The following is a 23587-nucleotide window of genomic DNA, read 5'->3' as shown; positions in this document are numbered from 1 at the left end:
CTTGATGGGGTTTTGGCCTTAAAAGTTGCTCGGTTTTTATTTGTTTAATCATGCCAAATTTGAACAAGGAAAATATTCTTCTGCTGTACCTTAGCCCTAGTTGTCTTGACTCTGCAACTGCTCTGTTGATGATGACTCAAAGCCATGGTGAACTAATTAAGACAGTACTGTGTTACTAACAAAAGAGCTGCTTTCTTCCTCCCTCCTCCCCCCAGCAGTTTGTCAAACAAAATTGTATCCTATACCAAAACTAATGCATCCTGGCATTCTGTCTCTAGTCAACCAACAGTATTTTGTAATGCTGTTTTAGTACGTGTATTAGAGGATTTGTGTTTTACACAGCCCATTAACACAAGGGAATCATTAATTTCTGGAGAGTGTCTTTGCCAGAAAGATGTGGGCTTTAAATCTTCTACGTACGTAGAAAAGTACTGTCCATCTCAAATGTTCTAAATGGGTATGATCATTATTGAAAATAATAGGATAGTACTATTTTATGCATTTTAAATAACTTCATTTTACAGTTGACATTCTTTTAGGAAACTCACTGATGCATTTGCATCTGCATGCACATGCTTAGATGCAGTGTCTTAACATTTTTTCATGTGGACCTGGATTATAAGGTGCTGCTGTTTCTCATTTGTAGTTTTCTATGCTTCACATGCATGTTAAGATAGTTTTGTCTTGTTTAAAGTATTTTTGTGCTAATGTAGTTGCTGTTTCCACCTTTGTTTTCTACATAAACAAAGGGCACATGTGTTACATCTGCTCTTTTGAAAGTCATCTTTAAAAACTTTTAGCAATAGTTAACTCAGCTGCTTGTTTCTGCTCTCTAAGGGGTCGCCTGGCCTGATATGCACCGTCTGGCTGACAGAGTCCATCTGGAGGAGTTGACTAAAATTGGCATTCTGAAAGGCAATGTAGATGACATGGTGAAGGTTCATCTGGGTGCAATATTTATGCCACACGGACTTGGACATCTACTTGGAATCGATGTGCATGATGTTGGAGGCTACCCAGAGGTTAGTGTTAGTCCATTCTCAACTGCCTTGCAGATTAACCCCTCTCAATTCAATCAGTATTTCTCTTAGTTTATGCATGATTAGCCGGTTACATCTTCTCAGAGCAGGAGCAGATGTGCATTTAAGTGTGGCTTTTCTGGATGTGATATTTTATGCAGTTTACTTTAAGGGAATCTATTAGTTAATAATACAGAAATTGCTTATGGGGAGAATTCAGCTGATGCCACCCTTCAGGCATTCTTAATCTTTTCAGTTTCTACATACATTGTGTTGTTCCTCCACGAGTCACTGCTGTAACATATATCACTCAAGCATACCCTATGCTGTGGCAGAGAGCATCTCAGTCTACCTGAGACCTGTAGTGGGAAGACTCACTTGATACATTCCAGACATGAGACAGCTGTGGAAGCCCACTGCTGCACCTGGGCTAGTAAATCTGAAGGCTGTGTCGTATGGAAACAAGCTGGCTCATATTCCTGTCTTGAACTTTGATCTCCAGTGTCAACATGGGCACCAGTGTAGATGTGTTGTCCTGGGATGAGAACAGAAGGAAAAAATCCATCAAGACTTCTAGTCTTTGCAAATGTGAAAGCATAACCTCTTGTATGCTCAGTTACTGCAGAAAACACAGAATGATTACCTTTTTCCTTGAATTAACATGATGGCTCATGACTGTGGTCTGAAAGCAGAATGGGTAAAATTCTGCAACCAATGAATGGTAAGATGTTTGCAATGATACTAAAACAAGCAAAATCTCTAAGGGGAATTGAACTTAAGGTTTGAATAAAGAAAGGAAGTTTACAGCAGCTTCAGAATGGTTTCAGAAGGATTTTCTGTGTGTTATGTTTTGGTTATTTGAGGCTGTTTAAGGGTTTTCAGTAATACAGTATGAAAATGTATCATTTGCCTTCTCTCTTATGTACAATGTTTTTTTACAAGAACCTGAAAAAGAAACTAAGAACTTTTAGGTAAGGTTTAAGCATATTTTGGAGCTTGTTCATGTTGGGTGAAGACCAAAGCACAAGGGATGTGATTACTTGGAGAGTTCATGGGCTTAAAAATCCAGGACCCCAATGTTGCATGCCTTTGCCTAGATTGTTTTCATTTGTGTTGTGAATAACCTTTCTGAATTTGGTGGACCTACATAAACTGGAGCACATGTTCAAGAGTTGGTAGGGTAAAGAGAACTAAATTTTAGGAACAAGTGAGAAGAATTGTGCGAGTGAAAAGTACCGTGCTTGGTTTTTACGTAGAAACTGTATGCTTTGAAGTTTAGAGCAAGTACCTTAATTTCAAGGGAGATTTCTAGAACTGATTTTGGGGGAGTATAGAGCAACGGACCCCATGTACCTTCCATCTCTCATTAGATTTCAGTAGTTTGGCATATGAGGTACAGAATCAGGTTTTGAAACTAATTTTTATTTACATACGACCGAATTTATAACTGTTAATTATCTGGTATATTATATAATTTAAGGGTCATTTTTCTGAAAGCAGACCGATCTGTCCACAGTTTTGAAAGAGCAACCTGTTATAGACAAAAATGGATATAGGGATTGTATTGTCAAATGAGTTGGGCTCTCCACTTTTGTACGTACCATGTGTAAAAATACCAGAGCTCTATGCAGATAGAGAATTTTATACCTGCAAATATTAAAATTATTTGTTAGATATGCAACTGCATTCTTACATTAAGAATGTTTGCGTGGCTAATTTACTTTCAAAATCCAATCCTAAATAACAAATTTCCTGAAAATGGGGTAAGCATGTACATGAGCTCACAAATAGCTGAAGTCCTGTATTTGCATGTAAATGTGCACATAGATGAATGTGTGGCATCAGCTTGGTTTGAAAAAGAATGAATGTTGGGTTCTGCAGAAGAGCGGCCCCTTTAAACTCCCTCTGTAGCATTAATTCTACCTCTGTTAGACCCATCACTTCTCTCTGACCCAAAGCATGAGGCTCTTTATATTGGGTCATTTGACTAAGGTGAGGTACCTGGGCATTGGAGCACCTGATGGTGGAAAACCCACATCAAAAGCCTGTTGATGGGGTGAACTTCATTAGGCTTCTCTGGGCTTGAAGCTCTAATGGGAGGCACGGTCCCTGCCTGCGCAGGAGGGAGCCGTAGGGCTGGGAGCCAGGGCGGCACTGCAAGGCTTCAGGGGACATGGTTTTCCCCAGGTAAATCAAGACATGAGCAATTTGGCACCTCTCATGTAGGTGTGATACGTGTCTGTATTAAATGGGAGAAGGCTTTTTATCTATGCCTTGTTGTTTCATGAGAAAACACATTTTGAAGACATCTAGTACACTGTGGAGTGATTTTTGGTGTGTTTTAAATGTTTACCAGCCAGCAAGATTTTCACAAGGAATTTCATAAGGCCATTTTTGTGTTGATTGTACACTGAGCCCACGCCTGTAGTATCACGCTCTTTTTTCTAGCTGGTTAAGAAGCAAGTTACTTGCTTTTGGCTGAGGGAATTTCTGGGAGTATTACAAAGGATTTTTTAAAAATAAAAACTTTCCAAGTGGATATTATTCCATTATTTTTCCTCAAGTGTAAACAGTTACATTTGGAATAATACAATAAGCTTTAATTTCCTAATTTTTCTCCGTCACAAAGTTTTGTGTGTTCCAAAAAAACTATTTCCAGACATTGTTAGCTTAGATTAGTTATTCATTAGTAGCCAAAGATTTCTTTTTTCAAAATTGGCAATAATAAGTTTTCATCTTTTCCAGTAAGCTGCTTTCACATGCAGCATTGAACAAGCACTTTCTTCCTCTTTGACAAACACTGTAAAAAACTTGCACATTTTCTGCAAAGGATACTCTGGGATATTAGAAAAATATAACATTTCCCTTCCCTTTTTTTTTTTTTTTGCCATGATAAAGAATAATTTGGTTTTGGCCAGCAGTAAATGTGGCTTAGCAACTATGTTTAGGGCAAGATTTTTAAAAGACCGTAACCACCAGTATTTCCCATTCAAGCACGTAAGTAAATGTCCTGGTTTTCAGAAGTACTCAGCAGTCAAGAGCTCCTTCGGGAACTGGGTCTCCTGCAGTGTACTGTGGTATTCCTTGCGGGGAATCCAAGCGTCGAAACCTTCTTTGAAAATCTGTCTGCTTCCTTTAAGGGTCTATCTACAACTGGAGCAGTTCTGAAAATTCGGCCCCAGTGGTACTAATCACTTCAGAAAATCTGGCCCTTAGTCAGACAGAGCTAGCTTCAAAGGCTGAAAACTCCACTGGGCTTCGCTTCAGCTGTAAAATTTAATCATGGAGATGGTTTTCCCACTCTCTTTCATTTGTTTCTGGGTAGATTCGATATGGGATATAAATGGGGGTTTGTGCCTGTTGCAATAGAGAAAATGTGGTAGGTTATCCCAAATTTTCAGACCCTGAGGTAGATGGGGCTGAAGTTTTCATTTAAATCTAGGTTCTGCGTCTCTAGATGCTTGAGTTGATTCAATTTCATGTCATATTAATAGACTGTAAGGCTCTAAAGAATGCTAAGTACATTTGATGACTTTCTATAATAATAAGCCAGTTAATTTAAGTTAGGTTAATAACTACTGTGATTTTAACATCTTGTGAATTAAGAGTTTCATTTTGTTTTGCCTTTTAAAATTATAAGATTTACCTTAGTTTAAAGTTTTAATTCAATTCTCTATTCTCATGAAAAGCTGATCTTTTCATCACTATTCTGCATCAGCAAATTAAGGTTAGAGGTTTGTTTTGATCCTGGAGTTATCCATGTCCTTCCATTACTGTGCATGCTTGGGGAACCCCTCTGCTGCTCAGAGAGGTGTACAAGCTGCATCTGGCTCTGACAGAAAGTCTGCTCCCAGATCCCAGATGACTGACGGGGGATTTAGGTCACCAAACCTACTACCGAATACAGGAATAATCTTGTTCCCTTTCTTGTTCTGGCAAAAATTATTTTCCTTATGTATCCTACTTTATGCCGAAGCAGAAGATTTCATTTTTTTGTGGTTAGCATTGCAAATGATGCATTAATGTTTTTTCCTTTAAGAAGCAGAGGATGAGGTGAATTTACCAAGGAGCCTAAAGCTGTTATGTAGAGCCCCAGTGATGCAAATTGCTTCACTTGGTCATAACCTTGCAAAGCCTTGCTCTAGCTCTGCGTACCCAGGACCTGCAAACATGAAACAACCTGTATGGTAGGTGCTTATATGAGCAAAGAGTAAAAAGGCCTTTCACCGGTTTTAGCTGTAGGTTTTGTTCTTGCAAGCAATTGTACACCTTGAGAAAAGATGAGGAGAAAAAACCTGCTGCTTTTACTTCATGGGGTCCCCTTGAATCACTTTGTTTTTGATTCTTTGAATTCCTGCATAGCAAAGCCATTGAGCAGGCAGAGTGCAGGCAAGAAACAAATTGGTGAAGACTTTCAATTCTACAGCATTTCCATGCAGAACAGCACCGAAATCCATAGTGCTTATTGTCATCTGTTGGGTCAAACACCAACCAGGAGAGTTTCCTGCAGCGTAAGATTCTCCTGTGCTCGGGTGCCGTGTCAGCGCAGTGCCGTGCTGCAGATCGTGCCCTGTCGTGAACCACAGGGTTTCCCTCCTCCTCTGAGAAAGAAAGTGTCGTATACTCGGGGGTTTTTTGTTGCTTGGTTTGGGTTTCATTAGTTCTGGTTAATTTTTTTTAACAAGATACTTGCTTATGATTGTTTTACTTGAAGTTTGTTGCAAAAGACTTTGGGTGCTAAGAGAGTTTTTATCTGAGTATTTATTGTCCAAATCTTTCTGAAATTTTAGCAGAGACTGACAGACCTTGTATGTTTTTGAACAATTCATTCTAGGCGCAGGAGGAGAGAAAAACCAAAATAGTATCGTTCTGCTTTCAATTATGTGTAAAAGCAAAGTATAAAAGTATCATAGTAGCCATGCAATTTCCACTAATATTAGTATCAAAAAATCACAAAAGAAAAAGCCCTTTCATTTAAGGCCATCGCCTGTGGATGCTTTCTGTGTGTCACAAGAAAACCTGTCCATTACATTTTAAACAGTGCTTGTCATTTTTCTCATTTTAAAACAGTGTTGCTGGTAGCTTTTGCAATTCTTTATCTCATGTCTTACAAATTCTCTATCTAAATATTCTCCTCAGCTTCCAGGTTTATGTTGTAGTTGTCAACTTGGTGATTTTTACTACGTGCTGTTTCTTTTTTTTTCTCACAATTAGGTTTTAAGAAAAAAAGAAAAAATATAATCTGTATGTTTTATGATTTCTGTTGTGATAGCAATGGAGCTTGGTGACATCTGAGGTTCAGGAGGCAAAAACGACATGGGAAGTTACGCTCAGAACCATGCTGTAGCGATGGACTGAAATTCAGCTTTGTCTGACGCAGAGCAGGCAGCGGTGCCTTGAATAAGTGGTGGGCGATTCTTCTTCATTCCCTGCAATAACAGGAAAGTTATTAGGCAGCTTAAACCTGATACCACAGTTAATACCTAGGAAAAGATAAAAATGTTTCAAAAAAAAATAGCCAGTTAAACATCGTGTGCCCTCCATTCCCCCAATATTAACTTTGAGCTGTGTCCCAAAAGCTCCAGCTAGTAATTAGATTCTCCTGCAGAAATGGAAGCTTTAACTTGCAGATGCCACAAGTGGTATGTGATGCTTGGGGCATGTTCTCCTGTAACCTGCTGCTGATTTCAAAGGCAGGACTGAAGAGCAGTTCCTTCAGGTGACCATAGGCAGCTCAGGCTGCTGAGAAAAAGCAGGTTAGATTAAATAAACTAATCTTCATTAGTAGCACTCAGCAAGAGAAACAAGGGCTTGGAGAGAAGGGACCAGGAGACAAGTGAAATGGAATTCAAGACTTTTATTTTATTAGCTGCATAGGGCTCCGTTCTTTTTGCAATAAATGAGCTAATTAGAAGTTGGGTATACGCAGTGGGAGAGTAGGGAAGAGTGAAAGAGCTGAGACTTCACTTCAGTGTTGATTTCGTATAATCTCAATATAATGTTAGTATTCTGACTAATTTAAATACTTGATTGCACTTAGTTTGGTAAAATGGTCAGGACTTCGCCGTATTGGATGTGGTCCAACTGGGACAGTCTGTCAGGCTCAAAAAAGTTCTGTGATGATTTACCTGAAAGAAAGTACCAGAAACTAGTTTGTGTCACGATGTGAGTCTTTTACTGTGGTTCAGTGTTTGCAGTTACGAGTAGCTTTGGTGATCTCTGCTGTGGCCGTGTTTTGCTGCAGTTGCTGGCTTGAGGAACCTTCTGGGTGATGCCAACTAAGTGTTCCAGCCCCTGTTTTCAGGAGGGAGGGTGTCCTTGCATCTGTGCGCTCATGCATCCCTAGCTAGTGCAATGGCCCTGTGGGCAATGACCAGCCAGCACAGAGACATCACCTCTGGTTTTCTTCTGCCCTGATCCAAAGACGGACCCAAGATCAGGCTCACCCGAGTGGGCCTGGAGCTATTTCTGCTTCTGATCACTTTGCCTGGTAGCTGGTGTCTGTGGGACAAGATCCAGCATGATAGGCATTGCAGTTCTTCCATGGAAAAAGCAACATATATCCCCATTAACCATTGAGCTGCTTAGGAGCAGGCAGTAATTCGTCCTTATACTGAGGTATTCTGGGGATATTGCAACTTCTGGTCTTCCACAGACACTTTTCTGGGGGATAGGCATATTTGCATACTTCCCTGCTTATTCCAAAAATAGATCTCTATTTTATATTACTGCACACTTAATTTGAACTTTTATTTTGCTTACATAGTAATGAAATCAGTTTACATAATAATTCTCTTGTTCCCTTGACAGTCCTTATTGCCTAGACATGCTGTTTTTTGTTACCTTACATGAACCATTAATTGGAATCTGATGTTCTTGGCAGGGGTACAGTCACAAATGACAGTGTCATACATCTGTGCTTACTGTGGGGGGAGTGTCTCAATTCTAAAATGTGAGCAGAACCTCCAAATAAAATCAGTCTTAGAAAACAATTTCAGATAGTCTGTTGTTGCAATATAGAGAAAAACAAACAGTTCTTTGAAAAGCAATTTTCCCCGAATATCACTGGCAGTCTCTTTTTAGGTGCTTAGGTGTTAATATTTTCTAGATTATTCTCTATATTTTTTGAGGCAAATTACCAGCTTATGCTTTACAGTTGTACAGCACTGAGTGTGATAGGGTCCTGCACCGTGGCCAGGCCTCCAGGATATAGTGGTAATGGAAACAGATATCCACACAGCTGCTGCACTAGCGTTCACATTTTTTACTCTTCATTTCATCTGACTGCAAAACAACATCACGGGTGTTGTTGAAAACAAGGCGTTGGTTGTTTAGCTGTAAAATATAGGGAAGTTTCCTCCTCACAAAGAAGAAAATCCGTTAATGGCAGAAGATTCATACCGGTGGATGACAGTGCAAGGCTTTGCTCTCAACGGGGTTTGACTTAGTGGAAAATGGCAATGTCCTTGTTTCAGACCTGTCACCTTCTGTTTCGGGGGTGGTGGTGTTCCAGTCATTAAAAAAAATCCTCAGTTTGTTCTAGTTTTCATAAACAACTGAAGCAGACTGAGAGCTGAGCAGTGTCAGCTCCTGGACTTGATGGCTATGGTGGCTACTGAGATGGTCACGAGTTCCCAGAGATCAGATGTCATTTGGGATGCTGAAGCAATTGTTTGATGTACGTTTTAATGCAGGGCTGTTCTTGAAGGAATTTTGTCATCTCCACATCTTTGTCACCTCCCTCACTCTGCTCGTTCCCTGTCCCAGCTCATGTTGTCCTACAGCAAGTTGGACTGGGGCTGTCCTCCACTCAGGGTATGTGTGGCCATATACACATGATAGCCAGAACTTGTGTCTCTCTTCATCCATTTCAGGCATCTCTTGGTGGACACTTTGCTAGCCTCCATTAAAAGGGAGCGTAGGGCTTCCTTGCTGCAAGTCCACCCTCTGGTGTCCTTCTTGCTCTTTGAAAAGCTGAGCAGTGCTACCCTTTCTCTGAAGGCCCATTGGAGATGCTTTCCTGAAAGAGAAATAGCCGCTGCCATTTACACAGTGACTTTTTTGCCTGCAAAATCCAAAGATCTGGAGATGAAAACAAGAGCTGACACAACCTAGGGCTGAGATAGGATGGGGGAATATCAGAAAGAGTTTGTGAATTCCTTCTAGAGAAGTTAAAATTTTACTTTTGGGGGAGCAGGAGTATACAGGTGCCTCAGGGGCCCACCCTGCATTGCCAACAGCCTAGGGAGCCTGCGCTGCTGAAGGAAGCTTCCAAATGTGAATCCCCGGGTCTTGCTCCTGGGTTGTAATAGTGTAAATAGCTTCTTGGAGGAAGTACTAAAAGCAGAACCAAACTAGAAGCAGTTCAGACAAAATGTCTACGCATTGCTCTAACAGCTGTACAGAGGTATCTGAAGTGAGCATCGAGGCTTGATCATCACACCTGGTGGTAAACCTCATTTGTTTTAAGAAAAGGCAAAAAAATGCGGACGCCGTGCCAGGGCTGCCTTCAGAGGATGCTTGCCATTGTTTTCCTTGCTGCGCATTCATCTTTCTAGCATCTGTCTTGGATTGACTGCCTCAGAAAAGGCATTTACAAGTGGAATTTAAGAGAATTGTACTTAAAAGCCAAATATGGGTTGTTTGTTGTAAAGCAGCCGATAGATACTTGGCAAGACACCAAAAGGTCCAGACACTAATCTAATTGTTTACAGATCATGGAGAGATTAATCCACAAGATTGGATGCCCTCATTTCCTTTACACATTACAATGAATGTGTGAGATGCCAAACCCCATGGGGCAGTAGCAGAAAGAAAAATGGCTCCATTTCAGTGCAGTTATTGTTTCAAGTTTAGAAATATGTTGATTCTCTTTGGGTTTTGATAAGAATATAAATGCAAAGTGCCTTGCTTAATATCAGAGTATTCTTGTTTCCTAGCCTCAGTAAAACAAAATCGTGCTTTCTTCTTTTAGTGTAGTATAAGGCTCTGCAAAATTCAGATCAAACATATGAAATAAAATGTATTGAATACACGGTGAAAGTGGTCAGGATGCACTTGCTGGCTTGCGAGGGCACTGAGGGCTGCAGGTGCTCCGCGCCTGTGAAAAATGGGCAAGCCTACCCACGGATGTCCAGGCTGGGCGAGCTCTGAAAATCGTGGCTGCTGTAAGATGCTGTGCATTGTAACAGAAGCTCTGCAAAGGGAAAAAAGCAGCCCCGGTATTGCTTGGGTGACCGGTGAGAATAAAACAAACACTGCTGGGTGGCTGTTGCAAGCAGGATGTCTGTGAAATAGGCTTTCCCTGAACTGAAAGTGGAGCTCAGGAGCAAACAGTACTGTGGGGATATAGACACTTTGAAGAGAATGATTCAGTGAGACAGAAACGTGGCTAATCTGCAGGGCATGCTCCTGCCTCGCTGCCGGGACGTGCACCGAGGGCAGCACTGGGCAGTGCGCTTTGTCCTGGAGAAAGGGGACGTTTCGTCCTCCTGATACCAGTCACGCTGCGAGCGACCCTGAAAGGAGTCACCCCTTCTGCTGGCAAGGAAAATTACCAAGACTTTGGCCAGAAGCAAGATTTGGGAATGCTACGTGGAGAACAGATAAATAACGCCTTGGTCTTGCAGACCTGTTCGCCTCTGTCTGGCTGAAGTGGCAAAGTTTTCCTGAGCCAACTGTGTGGGCACATTAGCAAGCTTGTGGGCCTAAGAGCTGTTTACTGGTCATCACGATATTTTGTTGATGGAATTTTGCTGCAGTTGCAAAGAATTTTCAAAAAGCTAATGCGATGGAGATATATTTATTCCGATGTTGCAATACCTGGCACATTTGGGGGAAGAAAATTAATATCCTGAACTAGTCTTTGCAGTGTTTCTAATTCCTTGACTAAGCACGTCCTCATATATCATTTTACTTTACCAGCTTTTGGGAAGAAGAGAATGTTTTGCTAGTCAGGACTTGTTTTGACTTAGTTTTTAATAATATCAGTCAGCACCATGTTGCCTGAAAGTCTGAATCTGACAAAAGTTTAGTTCTAAATGGGCTGCTTTTATGAGGTCATGTGTAGACTCATTGCTCTTGAATCAAGATCGTAAATGTGTAATTTTAATAACATTCAGTGAGAAGCAGCATTTGCATATCCATGGAGGAATTGTTCTCTGCTGCATAGTTCAGCTATTTCAGCCATGACATGGAGGGAGCATTTCAAGATTTGCACGTCGCTTAAAATATTGTTCTTTGCAAGGGAGGGTATAGAAAGAAATAGTGCGAGTAATTATTTTTTCTCCATAGTGCAGTACTTCTCCCAAGGTAGAGAGTGACAGTACCAAGCATATCCAAAGCTGGGATTTCTGTGGCGCAAAAAAAACGGTTGAGTGTTGAGTTGAAAGCTGGTCATCGCTGTACATGACAGCGAAATGAGGGACTGATGAGAGAGAAGTAACTGCACAGCACAGTTTCAGTCCTCTACTTCCCAATTATTTTTTGTATTTTGGGTGTCTTATGGAGCAGTCAGCATAGGAGGGTCTTGATAAAAGGTCGCCACGGATTGCCTTTCTGTCTGTCAGAACCGGTGTTTCTTCTGCAGGGAGTGGAGCGTATTGATGCACCGGGGCTCAGGAGCCTGCGCACTGCCCGCAGCCTGGAGCAGGGCATGGTGCTGACCATCGAGCCGGGCATCTACTTCATCGACCACCTCTTGGATCAAGCCCTCCGTGATCCTGCACAGTCCTGTTTCATCAACAATGACGTCCTGCAGCGCTTTAGAGGATTTGGTGGGGTGAGTAATTCTTAACCGGATGGTTTTCTGAAATTGGTTTTCTGTTTGTTTGCCTTTACTATGTACTTGAGAAGAAATATTTTGGAATTTTTAATGTATTGCACATGGGGCTGTTCCTGAAGCAACACCTTGGTCATTTGACCTTGCAGACAAATGGTTGATTTTTATTTTTAAATGTGGTTTTATACTTGTGATCTCTGATTAATGATAGACCCATATTTTTCCATTGATTGAAATACCTTCTGCAGCACTGTACAGTGACTTGCCAGGTAGGTGTTTTGTCTAAGGTGTGAAACGTGTATGTTATGAAATAGGAGACTGAGATCTTCCAGAGTTAGCTTCCTTGACAGAAGCACAGTCCAGTGCTCCCTCCCGGGGCAGAAGAGCCTGATGCTGTTTAAGTCAGGGAGGCAGTAGAGAGAAACAGCAATAACTGCTCTTACTGGACTGTTGCCAGAACGGTGTGAAACTTGTGAATGTAAAGCCGTCCCTGTTTTCCAAGGGGATGGCCGATGGTCTTCAGGAGCAGCCGTGCTTGAGGTATTGCATTGCAGGCTCAGGCAGCCGTGTGCGCGCAGGAAGGTTGGCTGTCTCTGGAGGTAGCCACGATCTGGGCAATCGTTCCCATGCAGGCAGCTGCTGTGCAAGTAGAGGGGCCTTGTTTCTCTGTGCTCTCCGGGGCACATTTCCCATTCAAAGCCACCACCCTTGCAGAGCATTTAGCAGTTGCAGTGGCTTCCAGTGGGTTTTCATTTTAGCAGGACGAGCATTTGAAGGGTGCCGCATTGTTCTCCGAGCTTCCGTATTCATGCACAGAGAAGATAGAGCAGGCAGCTGCAATGCCCCATCCTCCTTGTGGCTTCTCTGCTAAGTCTCAACAAAGCTAACAATCACTGGCAGCAGCGGTGATTTTCTGGTATGAAAAGTCACTCATTAGGAATTGTCTGCTGCTGCCATCAACTAATTTATCACTGTACGCCAGCCATGAGAGGGTAATTACTGTAATGCTTTTGGTCTGAGCTGGCTTTGAACCACCAACCCTGACAGAAAAGTTGTGTGTGCCATCACCAGTCGCGTGAGCCAGCCAGGCTCCTGGGCAGGCACTTGTGGAAGCTCCCCATATGATGTGTGCGCAGCCTTATCGAGAGACATGGGACGTTGCCCTCGCTGGTATTTAATTCACTGCTGAGGTTTGGGACGTTGTCTGTCTCTGTGTTGTTTCTTTATCAGGACTTGCCAGCCAGCCTGCTGAGATGCTGGTGAGCGAAAGGCAGCTCACTCCACATTTTCTGACTGTGAGCACATTATATATGGCACCGCACACTGAAGCATATTTAAAAGAACACTGTAATGCAGTTGTGTAGCTTGACACTGCAACGAAAACAGGTTTAACTATCTTCACTTTCCTTGTAAACACTCTGTGGGAGTTTTTCGGCAGTTGAATTCATTCCTGGTGGGCTTTCTCTGGAAATGCTCGGTAAAGCCTGCATTTTTCCATGACTTGCTGTGAGTGCCCACTCCAGCTCCGCAGCTTGAGGCACGCACCTGGCTCACCTGCTGCCTGTGTCTGTGTGGAATAGGAGTGACAGCGCAGGGTCTCCACCTTGGTTATAAGTTGTTGGATCAAGCACTTTTGTACCAGAGATTTCAAGCAAAGTCTTAACTTTCTCCCCTGTTTTTTGCTTAGCTTCCTGTAATGATGACTTGTAAGAAGAGCTAGCCAACAAACTTTGCTAAAAGGGGGAGCTGCCCAAAAACGATTGAGCAAAAATCTAAATCTCTGATCCCCCTGTGAACAATACATTTTACTTAGAGAGAAAAAAAATAATAATACACACATACCCTGAGCCAGATGTTGTCACTTGATTTTGTCCAGAAGAAGAATGGAAATAAAATCTGAGACTGAAGTACATCCGAATATTTCTGAATTCTACACAAAAGCCAAATTATAATGCAGTCAAAATTAATTTTTCCATCTTTACAATTCTGACTTGATTCTGCATAAACAGAAGATGCAATTTGTGCTGTGTAGTGTGCTTAGTTGTCCACATGCTGGTTCATTCTAGTTTATCCAGAATGAGTGAGTATTTCTCTCAAAAGCATGTCAGAAAACTCTCTCTCTACATGATTAAAATAATCTTGTGAAGCCCAGTGTTTTTAGTGACAAATATTAATAGTACTGGGGTTAGTATTGGTGTCAGTTCTAGCTAAAGAGCTCACTACAGCCAGTCCAATCTTCCTTTATGTTTAAAAGAAAAATACATTTACAAAAGGAAATAAGTAGTCCATTTCCCTCTGCAGAGCTTGGCACTAATTAAAATATTCTTAAGTTGGTTTAGTTTAATTCATTTCAAAAATGAACTTATATTAACCAAAGTAACACCACTGTAATTCTGAATAAGACTGTCCGCACAGGCAATTTGTGGATTTTAATGAATTCACCTTGAATTCATGTCTTTTTGGGGCTTTGGACAACATTCTTGACTGTGACAAGTCTCTGCATTGAGAAGAGCAGCTCTTTTGTCGTGCTGAAAAGGGCAGGGCTGTAGCCATTTATTGTAATTCATGCTGCCTGGTATTAGCCATAAAGAAATTGTAAAAGCTGCAAGAGCAGGAGAGAATGAGAGGCAACGTGAGGTTTTGCTTTGCCCACTCTGCATCGCTGCCGGCACCAGCACCACTCCTGCGCACACGCGGAGCGGGTCCGTCGGCAGCCCAGCAGCCTTCCTGCATCCATGGAACGCGGGCTCCCAGGCTTCACAGCTGTAACTGCTGCTCAGGGACCTCGGCATTTGGGCTTTTACCAAACGAGCTGTTCTGGGTCAAACACAGATCCCTCTGGAGGGAGGCAAGAAGTTTTGCTAGGGGATCTACTTCTGCAAGCACGGGCTGCCCTGTCTGAAGCCCTAAACTCTCGACAGCCATTGAGTTCAGTCCTTCACAAGCTTCCTCGGCCAATTTCAGGAGGTCACTCAGGCTTATGTACTTCAGTTCTCCATCTGCAAAACTAAGGTCCAATTGACTGAGGTCATAAATTCTGTGGGGCAAAGGCTGGCGTCAGGCACTGGCGCAGCGCCTGTCCCAGGGCACCTCTGCTCTGCATGGACTCTGCCCACGCGGTGCTCATAAATAAACATAGATGTACAAATAGAGATATGTGTATATGGTTGTATGTATTGCTCAGGAAAACCAGCCGATTCCTCAGGGAAGGGGAAATACCAACTCCAAATGCTGCCCTTTAGGGTTTGACATTTCCATTCTTCATAAGCTCATTACTGATTCATGCAGTTCATATGATGTTTTCCGAAAGACCCAGTAAAACCATTCAAACTTTTTTTGGGCTTAAATATTCAGTCTCTGTTCAGGCTTTATTTTTCCATAGGATTTTTAGAACTAGCACTAGACTTAATATGTGAAAACTCTATGCAACTTAGAGAAAATGCTGAAAGAAAGCTAAATGTTAAAAACATTATTTCATTTGCAGATTTTTCTTATTTAAAAGTTAAATAGATTTACAAAGCCTAGGACCTTGAAGATCTGCTAATATTACAATATTTTTCAAAACAATAGTACTTCCCTTGCTCAGGAACAAATGTTAAACCAAATAAAAAGCAGGATATTTAATTGCTTCTACCTTTGGTTCACAGAGCCATGCAGTTGTCTCTGTCCTGATTTTTATTTTTCAGAAGGTTGAGCCTCTATTTCTGGGTTTATGGTCAATGTGTGTTGTGGAATGAAATCATTTACTAGGCAATAAACATTATGCTCATCTGCTTTTTAACATTTAATATTATGCAGCAGAAATAATGCTACGCAGCATTTTTTTCAACAGGTTTCATAGAAAAGCAGTTGTCATAATGAAATACATAGCTTTCTCTAAAGTTCTTGTAATAGAAATGATAGTTGTAGGCAACCCAAAACCAGCAACTAGTTCCTTATAAACCTTCTTTAACCCTTTTCTCTGAAGTTGTCTAATTAACATAATTAGGTTAAAGTAAGAGCAGTTGTTTCTAACCTGTATTTAGCTTATAGTTTATTGCTTCTTTTTGAGCCTGGATGAAGGGACTGTGTGCCTGAGGCTTCTTTTTTCAGCCGTATCAGTTGATCTAATAAAATGCATGGCCTCACCCTACTAATTTTGATCCTCTTTTATAAAATGTTTATATGTGAACCTTTAAAATAAAGTGTGCCTGACATGAGGACTTGCTTGTGAATAAGAATGGAAGACTGGCAGCGTGGGATGAGAAAGAGTCATTGTGTAGCACGGAGCCTCTTGGCCTCTATAGAAGACATCTTGGCAGTAACAGGAAAGTGACTTCCCCAACCATGCAACATGCCCGTCCATCCCTGGGTTTGGTGTAAGGGCAGCTCTATTTCCTAACCAGTCCCCCTGAAATACAGAAGTCAAATCCTACTCATGATAAGTTTGCTCTATTAAAAATTATTGGTGAGTCAATGGCTGAGTGGAGATAAGTCCCCTTGGCTACATGCATCTGCCTCTTTAGGGTACCAGCTATAAAAACAGACACATGGATCCTTCAGCTGGACAGAAGCACGTGTGCTAATTTACTTTGTGGGGTAGCATGCATGACCCATGTCCTGTCATCGTTTCCCAGGCGAGTGTCCCGCTCTGAGACGTTGCAGCAATAGCATTGCTGCTTTGCACAGCCATAATCAAACAAATGCTCAACAGATTAAAAAAAAAGGAGACATGTCACCAGTGGTCTTTTTTAATCACATCTGGGATCCGTCATCGTGCAAATCTGGACCATTTAATTGGCCAAAATTATTTCTTGATTCTCAAAAGCCTTTTATATATATCATCATCCAAAAGAACTGAATGAGTGCTACAACCCCCTTCCCTTGGAAGATAACACAGGAGGCTCTGGGGAGCATGACTGTATTAGTAAGTCAGGACAAAGTGCGAGGCTGTATATATAGCTGAGAGCAGCCCTGGTATTTAACTCCTGTGCTGTCCTTGGCTATGCCCACACAGCCCTGCTTTGGGACAGAGCTGCGTCCATCGAGTCGAGCCACATGATGGTCTCTTGCTGGCGTAAGGCAGTTGTGCAATCAAGTCTATCTAGACAGATCATGCCACTACCCTTGACAGGAACAAGGCATTTTAGGGACAGTCCTGGCATTCCTGGCCACTTCCCCTTTGCAAGAGTGCTTTTTGAAGCATGCCTTTTCACAGCGAAAAAGCAAAGCTTCCCCTGGGGTGTTTGCAGAGTGCCCTGAAAGCTGCTGGTGCTGCGAACCTCACACCTCAGTTTGCTGTTCCTTTAAGCCGTGTCCGATTCCAAACCACTCTGTAGCCCTGAAACAAGCAGCACTATTGAACAAAGAGCCTGCGAACAGGGACAGCTCTGAGAGCAAGTTTCATAACCACTGTCCCCCACTGGGAAAGTCAGTCCCAAGCCAGTAAGCCTTGCCAGGCAGCATCTTTTGTCCATTTGGACAGAAGACAAGACCAAATGCCAAGCTCTCCTGTAGGGAAGGTTTTGCAGGTCCTCTGAAGCTGCTTCTTGCTGCTGATGAGTTTAAGCTCAGGGTGAAGCATGGAGGGTGTGAAAGAAAAGAGCAAATGCAAAAATTTCCTCCCTTTTGAGAACCTGTGTTCCTCTGCACTTGTGTTACTTTTAGGCAAAGGGAAAATGTGCACTGAGTCAGAGAAGGCTGTCTTCTTTGTTACAGCAAGCACCTGTCTCAGGTGAGATTCATCCAGGCAGAGAAATGGTTAGATCCTGGAGAAGGAGCTGGAGCTTTCCTAGGGGTGATGGATGAGGCCCCATGGGAGTGGTGGGTCTGTGCACCTCCAGCTACATACCAAAGACTGTTTGGAGTTGCTGATGGTGAGCAGGCTGCTGCGAGGGTGCTGGCTCTTCCGCTTTTCATACCAGTCCTCAGCTGTGAGTTGATTATACGATCTAACAATATTTCTCCTGTAGGATGAGTTGCTGTGTGTGACACTCCAAACTGATGGGTCTCCCGATCCTCCCATGTTGGGTAACTCTCAGTTCCTGGGCTTAGGTGGCTCTAGCACCCCCCCTGGGCTCTCCTCATTCAGGATGTCTTGCTTCTCACCTCCACCAGGATCTCCCTTCCTGCACTCCTTAGCCAGCCCCATCTCTCTTTGTCCTTTATTATCAATCCTGTCTCACCTCACTGTGTCTTCCCTCCCCAGGCTCCTTTCATCACTCTAGCTCCATTTTCCAGCTCCTTCCCCATCCTGATTTTTCTCTTGTGGCCTAGATAGGGTACAGCATTGACAGACACCTTGTCCCACTTGTTTTTCCCCCTCCCTCCTAGTGTGGCTTTCATCTGCTCTGCTTTCAAGTCAGTCTGTCCTCTCAAAGAATGCTGAGGTATCGGTGAAGGCATGAAACATTGAACTGGAAAACAACAATTTTTTTCTTTTTTTTTTTTTTTTTTGCTAATCCTCCTGGTTAAGCAGATGAATTGTGGCTGATATTTCTCTGTAGCAGATAACACTGGGGAAGTTCAGCTCAAGCAGGTGAAGGTTTGTGAAGCCGGCGGTGCTCGGGAAGAGGCGCTCTGCATAGGCAGAGTCAGCTCTAGCTTTGGGTGGCCTTGCCTCTGCTCTCAGACTTAGTTTTGCACTAACGTTTTTTACTTTCCACATCAGCGCTGCGCCCAGCTCCATTTACACTGGTGTGCTTGCCAACATGATGCTTCAGCTTTTACCATGCCATCAGGTCTGTCCCCTGGATTCTGGCACTTTTGCAGGGCACTCCTGGTACCAGCAGGTTTTTGGCAGGGGCTGGTCCACCCAGGCGGGCTGTGCCCAGGCCCGAGACCCAGCAGGACAGATGCTGGGGGCTGCTGCGAGGCAGAGGGCACGATTCACCGTTAGACGCAATGCAACCATCTTGCTGAATCCTTGGGTTGTTTTTTGCTCAGCTGGCCAAATTCGAAGCAATGAATCAAAAAACCCACCCCGCTAAAGTCTGTTCAAGTGTGTAAAGTCGTTCAACGTGTTGCTGATTTCCTCTTCTGCAGCCAGGCACCGGCCTTCCATGCACAGCGAGTGTAAAGAGCCTCGAGGCTTTCAAATTTACAGCTGTCCAAATCAAATGTGTGAACTCAATGGAGTTTGTTTATTTAATTCTGCTTTATAATATGCTTAACTTGATACCAAGTAAAAGAAATAATCTGGCAAAGACATCATTAAACAGTTTAATAAGGACGGGATGACTCATTTTGTTTGAACAAATGGATTATTTTGCAATCAGAAGTACAAATGTTAACCAGCTTTATTTTTAGTTGAAAATGTCAAGAGGTCAGAAACAATTAAAGCAACTGTAAGGTGGGAGTCTCCAGAGTTTGTGTTCTCTTGGATTTACACCTTAGTAAAATTGCTTTTATTGCAGCTTAGCGACTTAACTAACATTTTTCTGATAAGATAACAGGAAATGACTGTGTAGGCATATTTACTGGTAAGAAGAGATTAGAGTCAAACAGAAATGGAGCATACTTTTCATTTTAACAGAACAGGAGCTGGAAAACTTGAGAGGATCTGCTTTTTCCTTCCATGATTTGAAATGTAGTAATTGTATTTTAAAAGGAATGTCTGACCTGCTTAGGACTTTCTCATCAGGTCAAAATTCAATGTTTTGAGTATCAGCTACAAGCTATTTCATGTTGCAGTTCCTCCTTTGAAAGTTTATCAAGTTTAGAGAAAAGAGAATGTGATGTTTAAGTGCAAAGAGCAGCTAACCGCAGCTCAGCAACAGGACTGCTTCGAGAACAGGCACTTGGGCTGTGAGGAGGCACTGCTGTTGAACCTGTCCCTAGCAAGCCATGCACTAGCAAGGCTGGAGGCAAATTCAGGGGAGAATGTTCCTTTTGCTGCTCCTGATGTCAGGGGGTTGAGGTTTATTGTCCCCATGTAATTATGCAGCATGAGCTCACTGACGCAGCATCTCGCTCAGCCTGTCCCTGGTGTACCCGACGTAGCAGAGGCACCACCTGAGCCACCTGTGGGGCCACCCCTCCTGTGAGGCTGCTCTGCTGGGGTCACCGTGGAGCTTGTGTGATCCCAGGAGGGTGGCATGGGCTAGTGGCCCGAGGGGTTGGACCCTACAGAGCTCTGCGCCACGGTGCTGGTGGTGAAGGGCAATTCTGGTGCTTGCAGTGTGTTGCTGTGCCCGGTGTTGCATCAACACTGCAGACTGAAACGCGCCTTGTGCTCTCGCTGCCGTCGCTGCCTGATGCGGTTCTCATCCCCAGCTGGAATACCTTGGTAACCGCGTGTTCTCTGTAACAGGTCCGGATTGAGGATGACATCGCAGTGACAGACAGTGGAATGGAGCTGCTAACGTGCGTCCCACGTACTGTTGAAGAAATAGAGGCTTTCATGGCAGAAGGCCAAAGCAGTGCCAAGTCATTTGGCGGCCTCTCCAGCCAAAAGCAGTAAACTTCAGGATGGTACTTACTGCCTCACACTAATCGGTCATGGTTCTGATTTAATGCTGCAGCATATAAAATAAAATGCATCCAATTCTTAATAGCAAGAGAGGCAGGCAGGCTATTAGCTCCAATGAATCATTCATTAAAAATGAATGCACTTCAGCACTTGATATCCGGGTAACTCAAATGCTGCTGCTTGCAATCAGCAGTTTACATTACCAAGTGCCACCTGAACAACCCTGCTGCATTATCAGTGTGGCTTATACTTCTGTCAGGTCTCAGCTCAGACATATCTTGCAATTAAATCTGAATTTTGATGATTGGGACTCTTTAAAATACCAAATGGATTATCTGAATGCTGTCAGCAATTGTAACAAGTCCTTTTTTAAACTTCATCACAAGTACTGCGAAAAACATAGAAGAAAAATCAACTGTTCTTGGTGGACATAATGACACATTTTTCTTACGGATCTTATTTCAGTGTCAATAGAGTAAGCAGAATTAAAATTCATCCTTGGCATCATTTGTGCTCACGACTTTGTGATCATTATGCTCTTCTGCTCCCGTTCCTGCTTCTTTATCTGACCTTTCTACCAATTTGTGCTCTGGAAACTTTGACCCTTCTTTAGCCAGATTTTTCTGCTCTGAGTGTAGTGGGTGTACTGATCCTTCACACACAGGCCGATGCTTATTAGATTTGTCCATCTATTTGTTCCTTAAAAACATAAGATTGCTGTGGTGTTCACGAGCCTTAGAAACTGCAAGAAGGGAGTATCTTTGCTGCAGGACTCGGGGTCATTCAGCAGCATATGCTGTGGAGAATGATAGAGTTATTTTTAACTGTCCAGTGTTCGCCAGTTCAGAATGAAATCATGTCAATTTTATTTGGATACACCACAAGCATATTAATAATGATCAGAAAATTATTTTCCATTCATGCAAGATTTAAATTACCAGAGAAGCCTTTCTTTACTGTAGGTGTTCATCAGCCTGCAGGAGAATACATACATTTCTTGCATCATAAAATAGCACTAGTTGCTGGAACTACATAAAAATAATCTTGCTCACTTTATGAACACCTCAAGCTCCTGTTCGGTCTTCAGGCTCCATTGCGCAGTTTGACTGCAAAGCCACTTCAGAACATCCCTCTGCTGTCTCAGGGGGACCTGAAGTCACAGCAGGATGTCAGGGCCCTTCTGGGTCTTACCGCTTGCCAGATGAGGATTTTCCCACTGTGAAGGGATCAGCTGACTTCATCATCTCAGCATCTCGGTTCTGTTGCTCACGTCCTGGAGCTGGCATGCAGGCGATGGGACCAGCTGTGAGTTTCTGGGTGCCTGGGAGTGCCTGCCTTACATGGGGCATACAACACAACACAGGCTTGGATGGTGTCAAAAACTACTGTGTTGCTGTCTTTGTGCCCCCCACCTGGGACTGGATTTAGGTCTGAAATAATTTCCTTAAAAATTGTCAAATGTGTTGCTCTGCGGAGAGCTCTTTTTGCTAATTGGGTTGATCTGCATGACAAGAACCTGCTCTTTATTCGTAACAGCTTGGTGACCCATTGCTGAATAGGAAGCGGCATGTTGGAGACTAAAGAAACATTGTGAAATAAGTCAGGGGACCTCACTCCTTATGTTTAATGTCACTTTATTATCAAATGAGCCTATTTACATTTTTTAAAGGTTGCTCACCGTTGGTTTGTAAGAGGTAAGTGCAGGCGGTCTCAGCTGCGAAGGGGGAGGGTGTGAGAGCAGCAGCCTGTACGTGCAGCTGCGCTAATGCTTCCTCCTGAGGGGACTGCAAGTCTCGTACCTCTGAAATGTCGTACTTGTGCAGAGGACATCAGGCTTTGCTTTGGTAGCTTTGCAGATACGAGAACACAGAAACTACACTGGCACTGCTCCAGACTTACCTCCCCCTAAAACTCAGGAGGTTTTTTCAGCGCAAGACGGTGCTCATGGCCTCAGCCTTGTTCCCTCCACGTCCAAGTGCTTTCCTGTGGCGTGCTCTGAACACACCCATGGGATCGCTCACTGCTTTGGGCACTCCGAAACCTGCTGTTGCTTGGATTCAATAGCAGTTACTATTTTAAAGTAACACTTCACAGATTTTCAAAAAAAAGAGAGTTTTGGAATTGTTTCAACTAAGCTGTAACCCCAGTCTAGTTAATAGGCCTTTCCCTGCCTGTGATTAATCTTGGCAAATATTGGGCTGTGCTGCTGCAGAACAGGTCGAGCAATCCGGCATGCTGCAGGAGGCAGAACTGGTTCTGCTTCAACATGTACCAGCGAACAAACCCTGCCACGAGTTCTGGGGGGAAAGCGCTCGCTCTCGTAACCGGCTTCTCTCTTGTTTTGCTTGCCCAAGACATGGAAGCGTTTTGGTCTGGGATGGTGCACCGTCTCCCATTTTCCTTCATTACCAGGCCCATGAACTTGGTGAATATAAATTTCATCCTTCCTACCAGAACTCTGTTCTGTAATTATGATAGTTTTTATCCACTTAAGCAAAAAAGTGAATTAGAACGCTTTTCTGAATTAGCATGGGGAGGGGTGCAGGGAAGTAAGCCTTTAAAAAAAAGGCAAAGTGATACTTAATACACTTAAAATGTATTAGTGGGGGAAAGTACAGGTTATGGCAAACTTTCTTTTTGACTACATTAGGATATTTTAGGCTGTTAGCTATCATGTTTTCCTAAATGCCTTTTCCCCTTGGTGCAAACAGACCCGAATAGAGCAGCACCAAAATAACAGAAAGAGCGTCTTATGTTGAGCAAGTTTTTGTGTTTAGAAAGGTCTGAGCACTCTGAACTGATGTGTTTAAATTCCTTCAGCTCCCAGGGGTTGGATGCACTCTGGATTTATCTGCCCCTACAGGGTATAGTTAAAGTGGTAGAGCCTGCTAGGGCTTGTGGAGGCTGGAGTAGACCTGTTCTCTTAGGGGTACAGTGAGAAAATGGGAGTAAGGTTTCCTGGTGAAACATAAGAGTGCTGTAACGCTCTTTCTCATAGTGACAGGCACTGTATTCTGTCACAGACTATAGTTGTTGTTAAGAAAAATGTGTCAAAGGGAAAACCTTAACTTTTAGAGGCCTACACTGACATTTTCTTGGGCAGATGTGTATTGATTCCAGCCTTTCTTTAGGAAGAAGAGAGAATCATCCAAGTCACCTAGGTATGGGTGTTCGCCTGTGCCTTGCAGTGGTGGGGTAAGATTGAGGCATTTTGCTGTCACACAGCCTGGGCTGCTCCACCCTGGGGCAAAGAGAGGGAAAGCCTCACCTCTGCCTGCCCCTCTGGGTCTGAGACAGCTATTTTGGCAGGAGGGGGCTTAGAATAATAGACTAACGCCT

At 43.0% G+C, this 23587-nt stretch overlaps 1 protein-coding gene across 2 annotated transcripts in view; it reads left to right on the top strand.

Annotated features, from left to right (window-relative positions):
- Nucleotides 1-20755, top strand: part of PEPD (peptidase D) — a 141008-nt gene extending 120253 nt beyond the window's left edge. For both annotated transcript variants that reach the window (XM_068411668.1, XM_068411670.1), the window contains 3 exons: nucleotides 838-1022; nucleotides 11608-11799; nucleotides 20090-20755. In XM_068411668.1, coding sequence (XP_068267769.1) covers nucleotides 838-1022; nucleotides 11608-11799; nucleotides 20090-20239 — 527 coding nt within the window. In that variant the 3' untranslated portion in view covers nucleotides 20240-20755. The remainder of the gene's footprint in view (nucleotides 1-837; nucleotides 1023-11607; nucleotides 11800-20089) is intronic.
- The last annotated feature ends 2832 nt before the right edge of the window (nucleotides 20756-23587 follow it).

The sequence above is a fragment of the Nyctibius grandis genome, chromosome 12 (assembly GCF_013368605.1).
Source record: "Nyctibius grandis isolate bNycGra1 chromosome 12, bNycGra1.pri, whole genome shotgun sequence".
NCBI classification, from domain to species: domain Eukaryota; kingdom Metazoa; phylum Chordata; class Aves; order Nyctibiiformes; family Nyctibiidae; genus Nyctibius; species Nyctibius grandis.
This window is presented reverse-complemented; position numbering and strand designations above follow the sequence as displayed.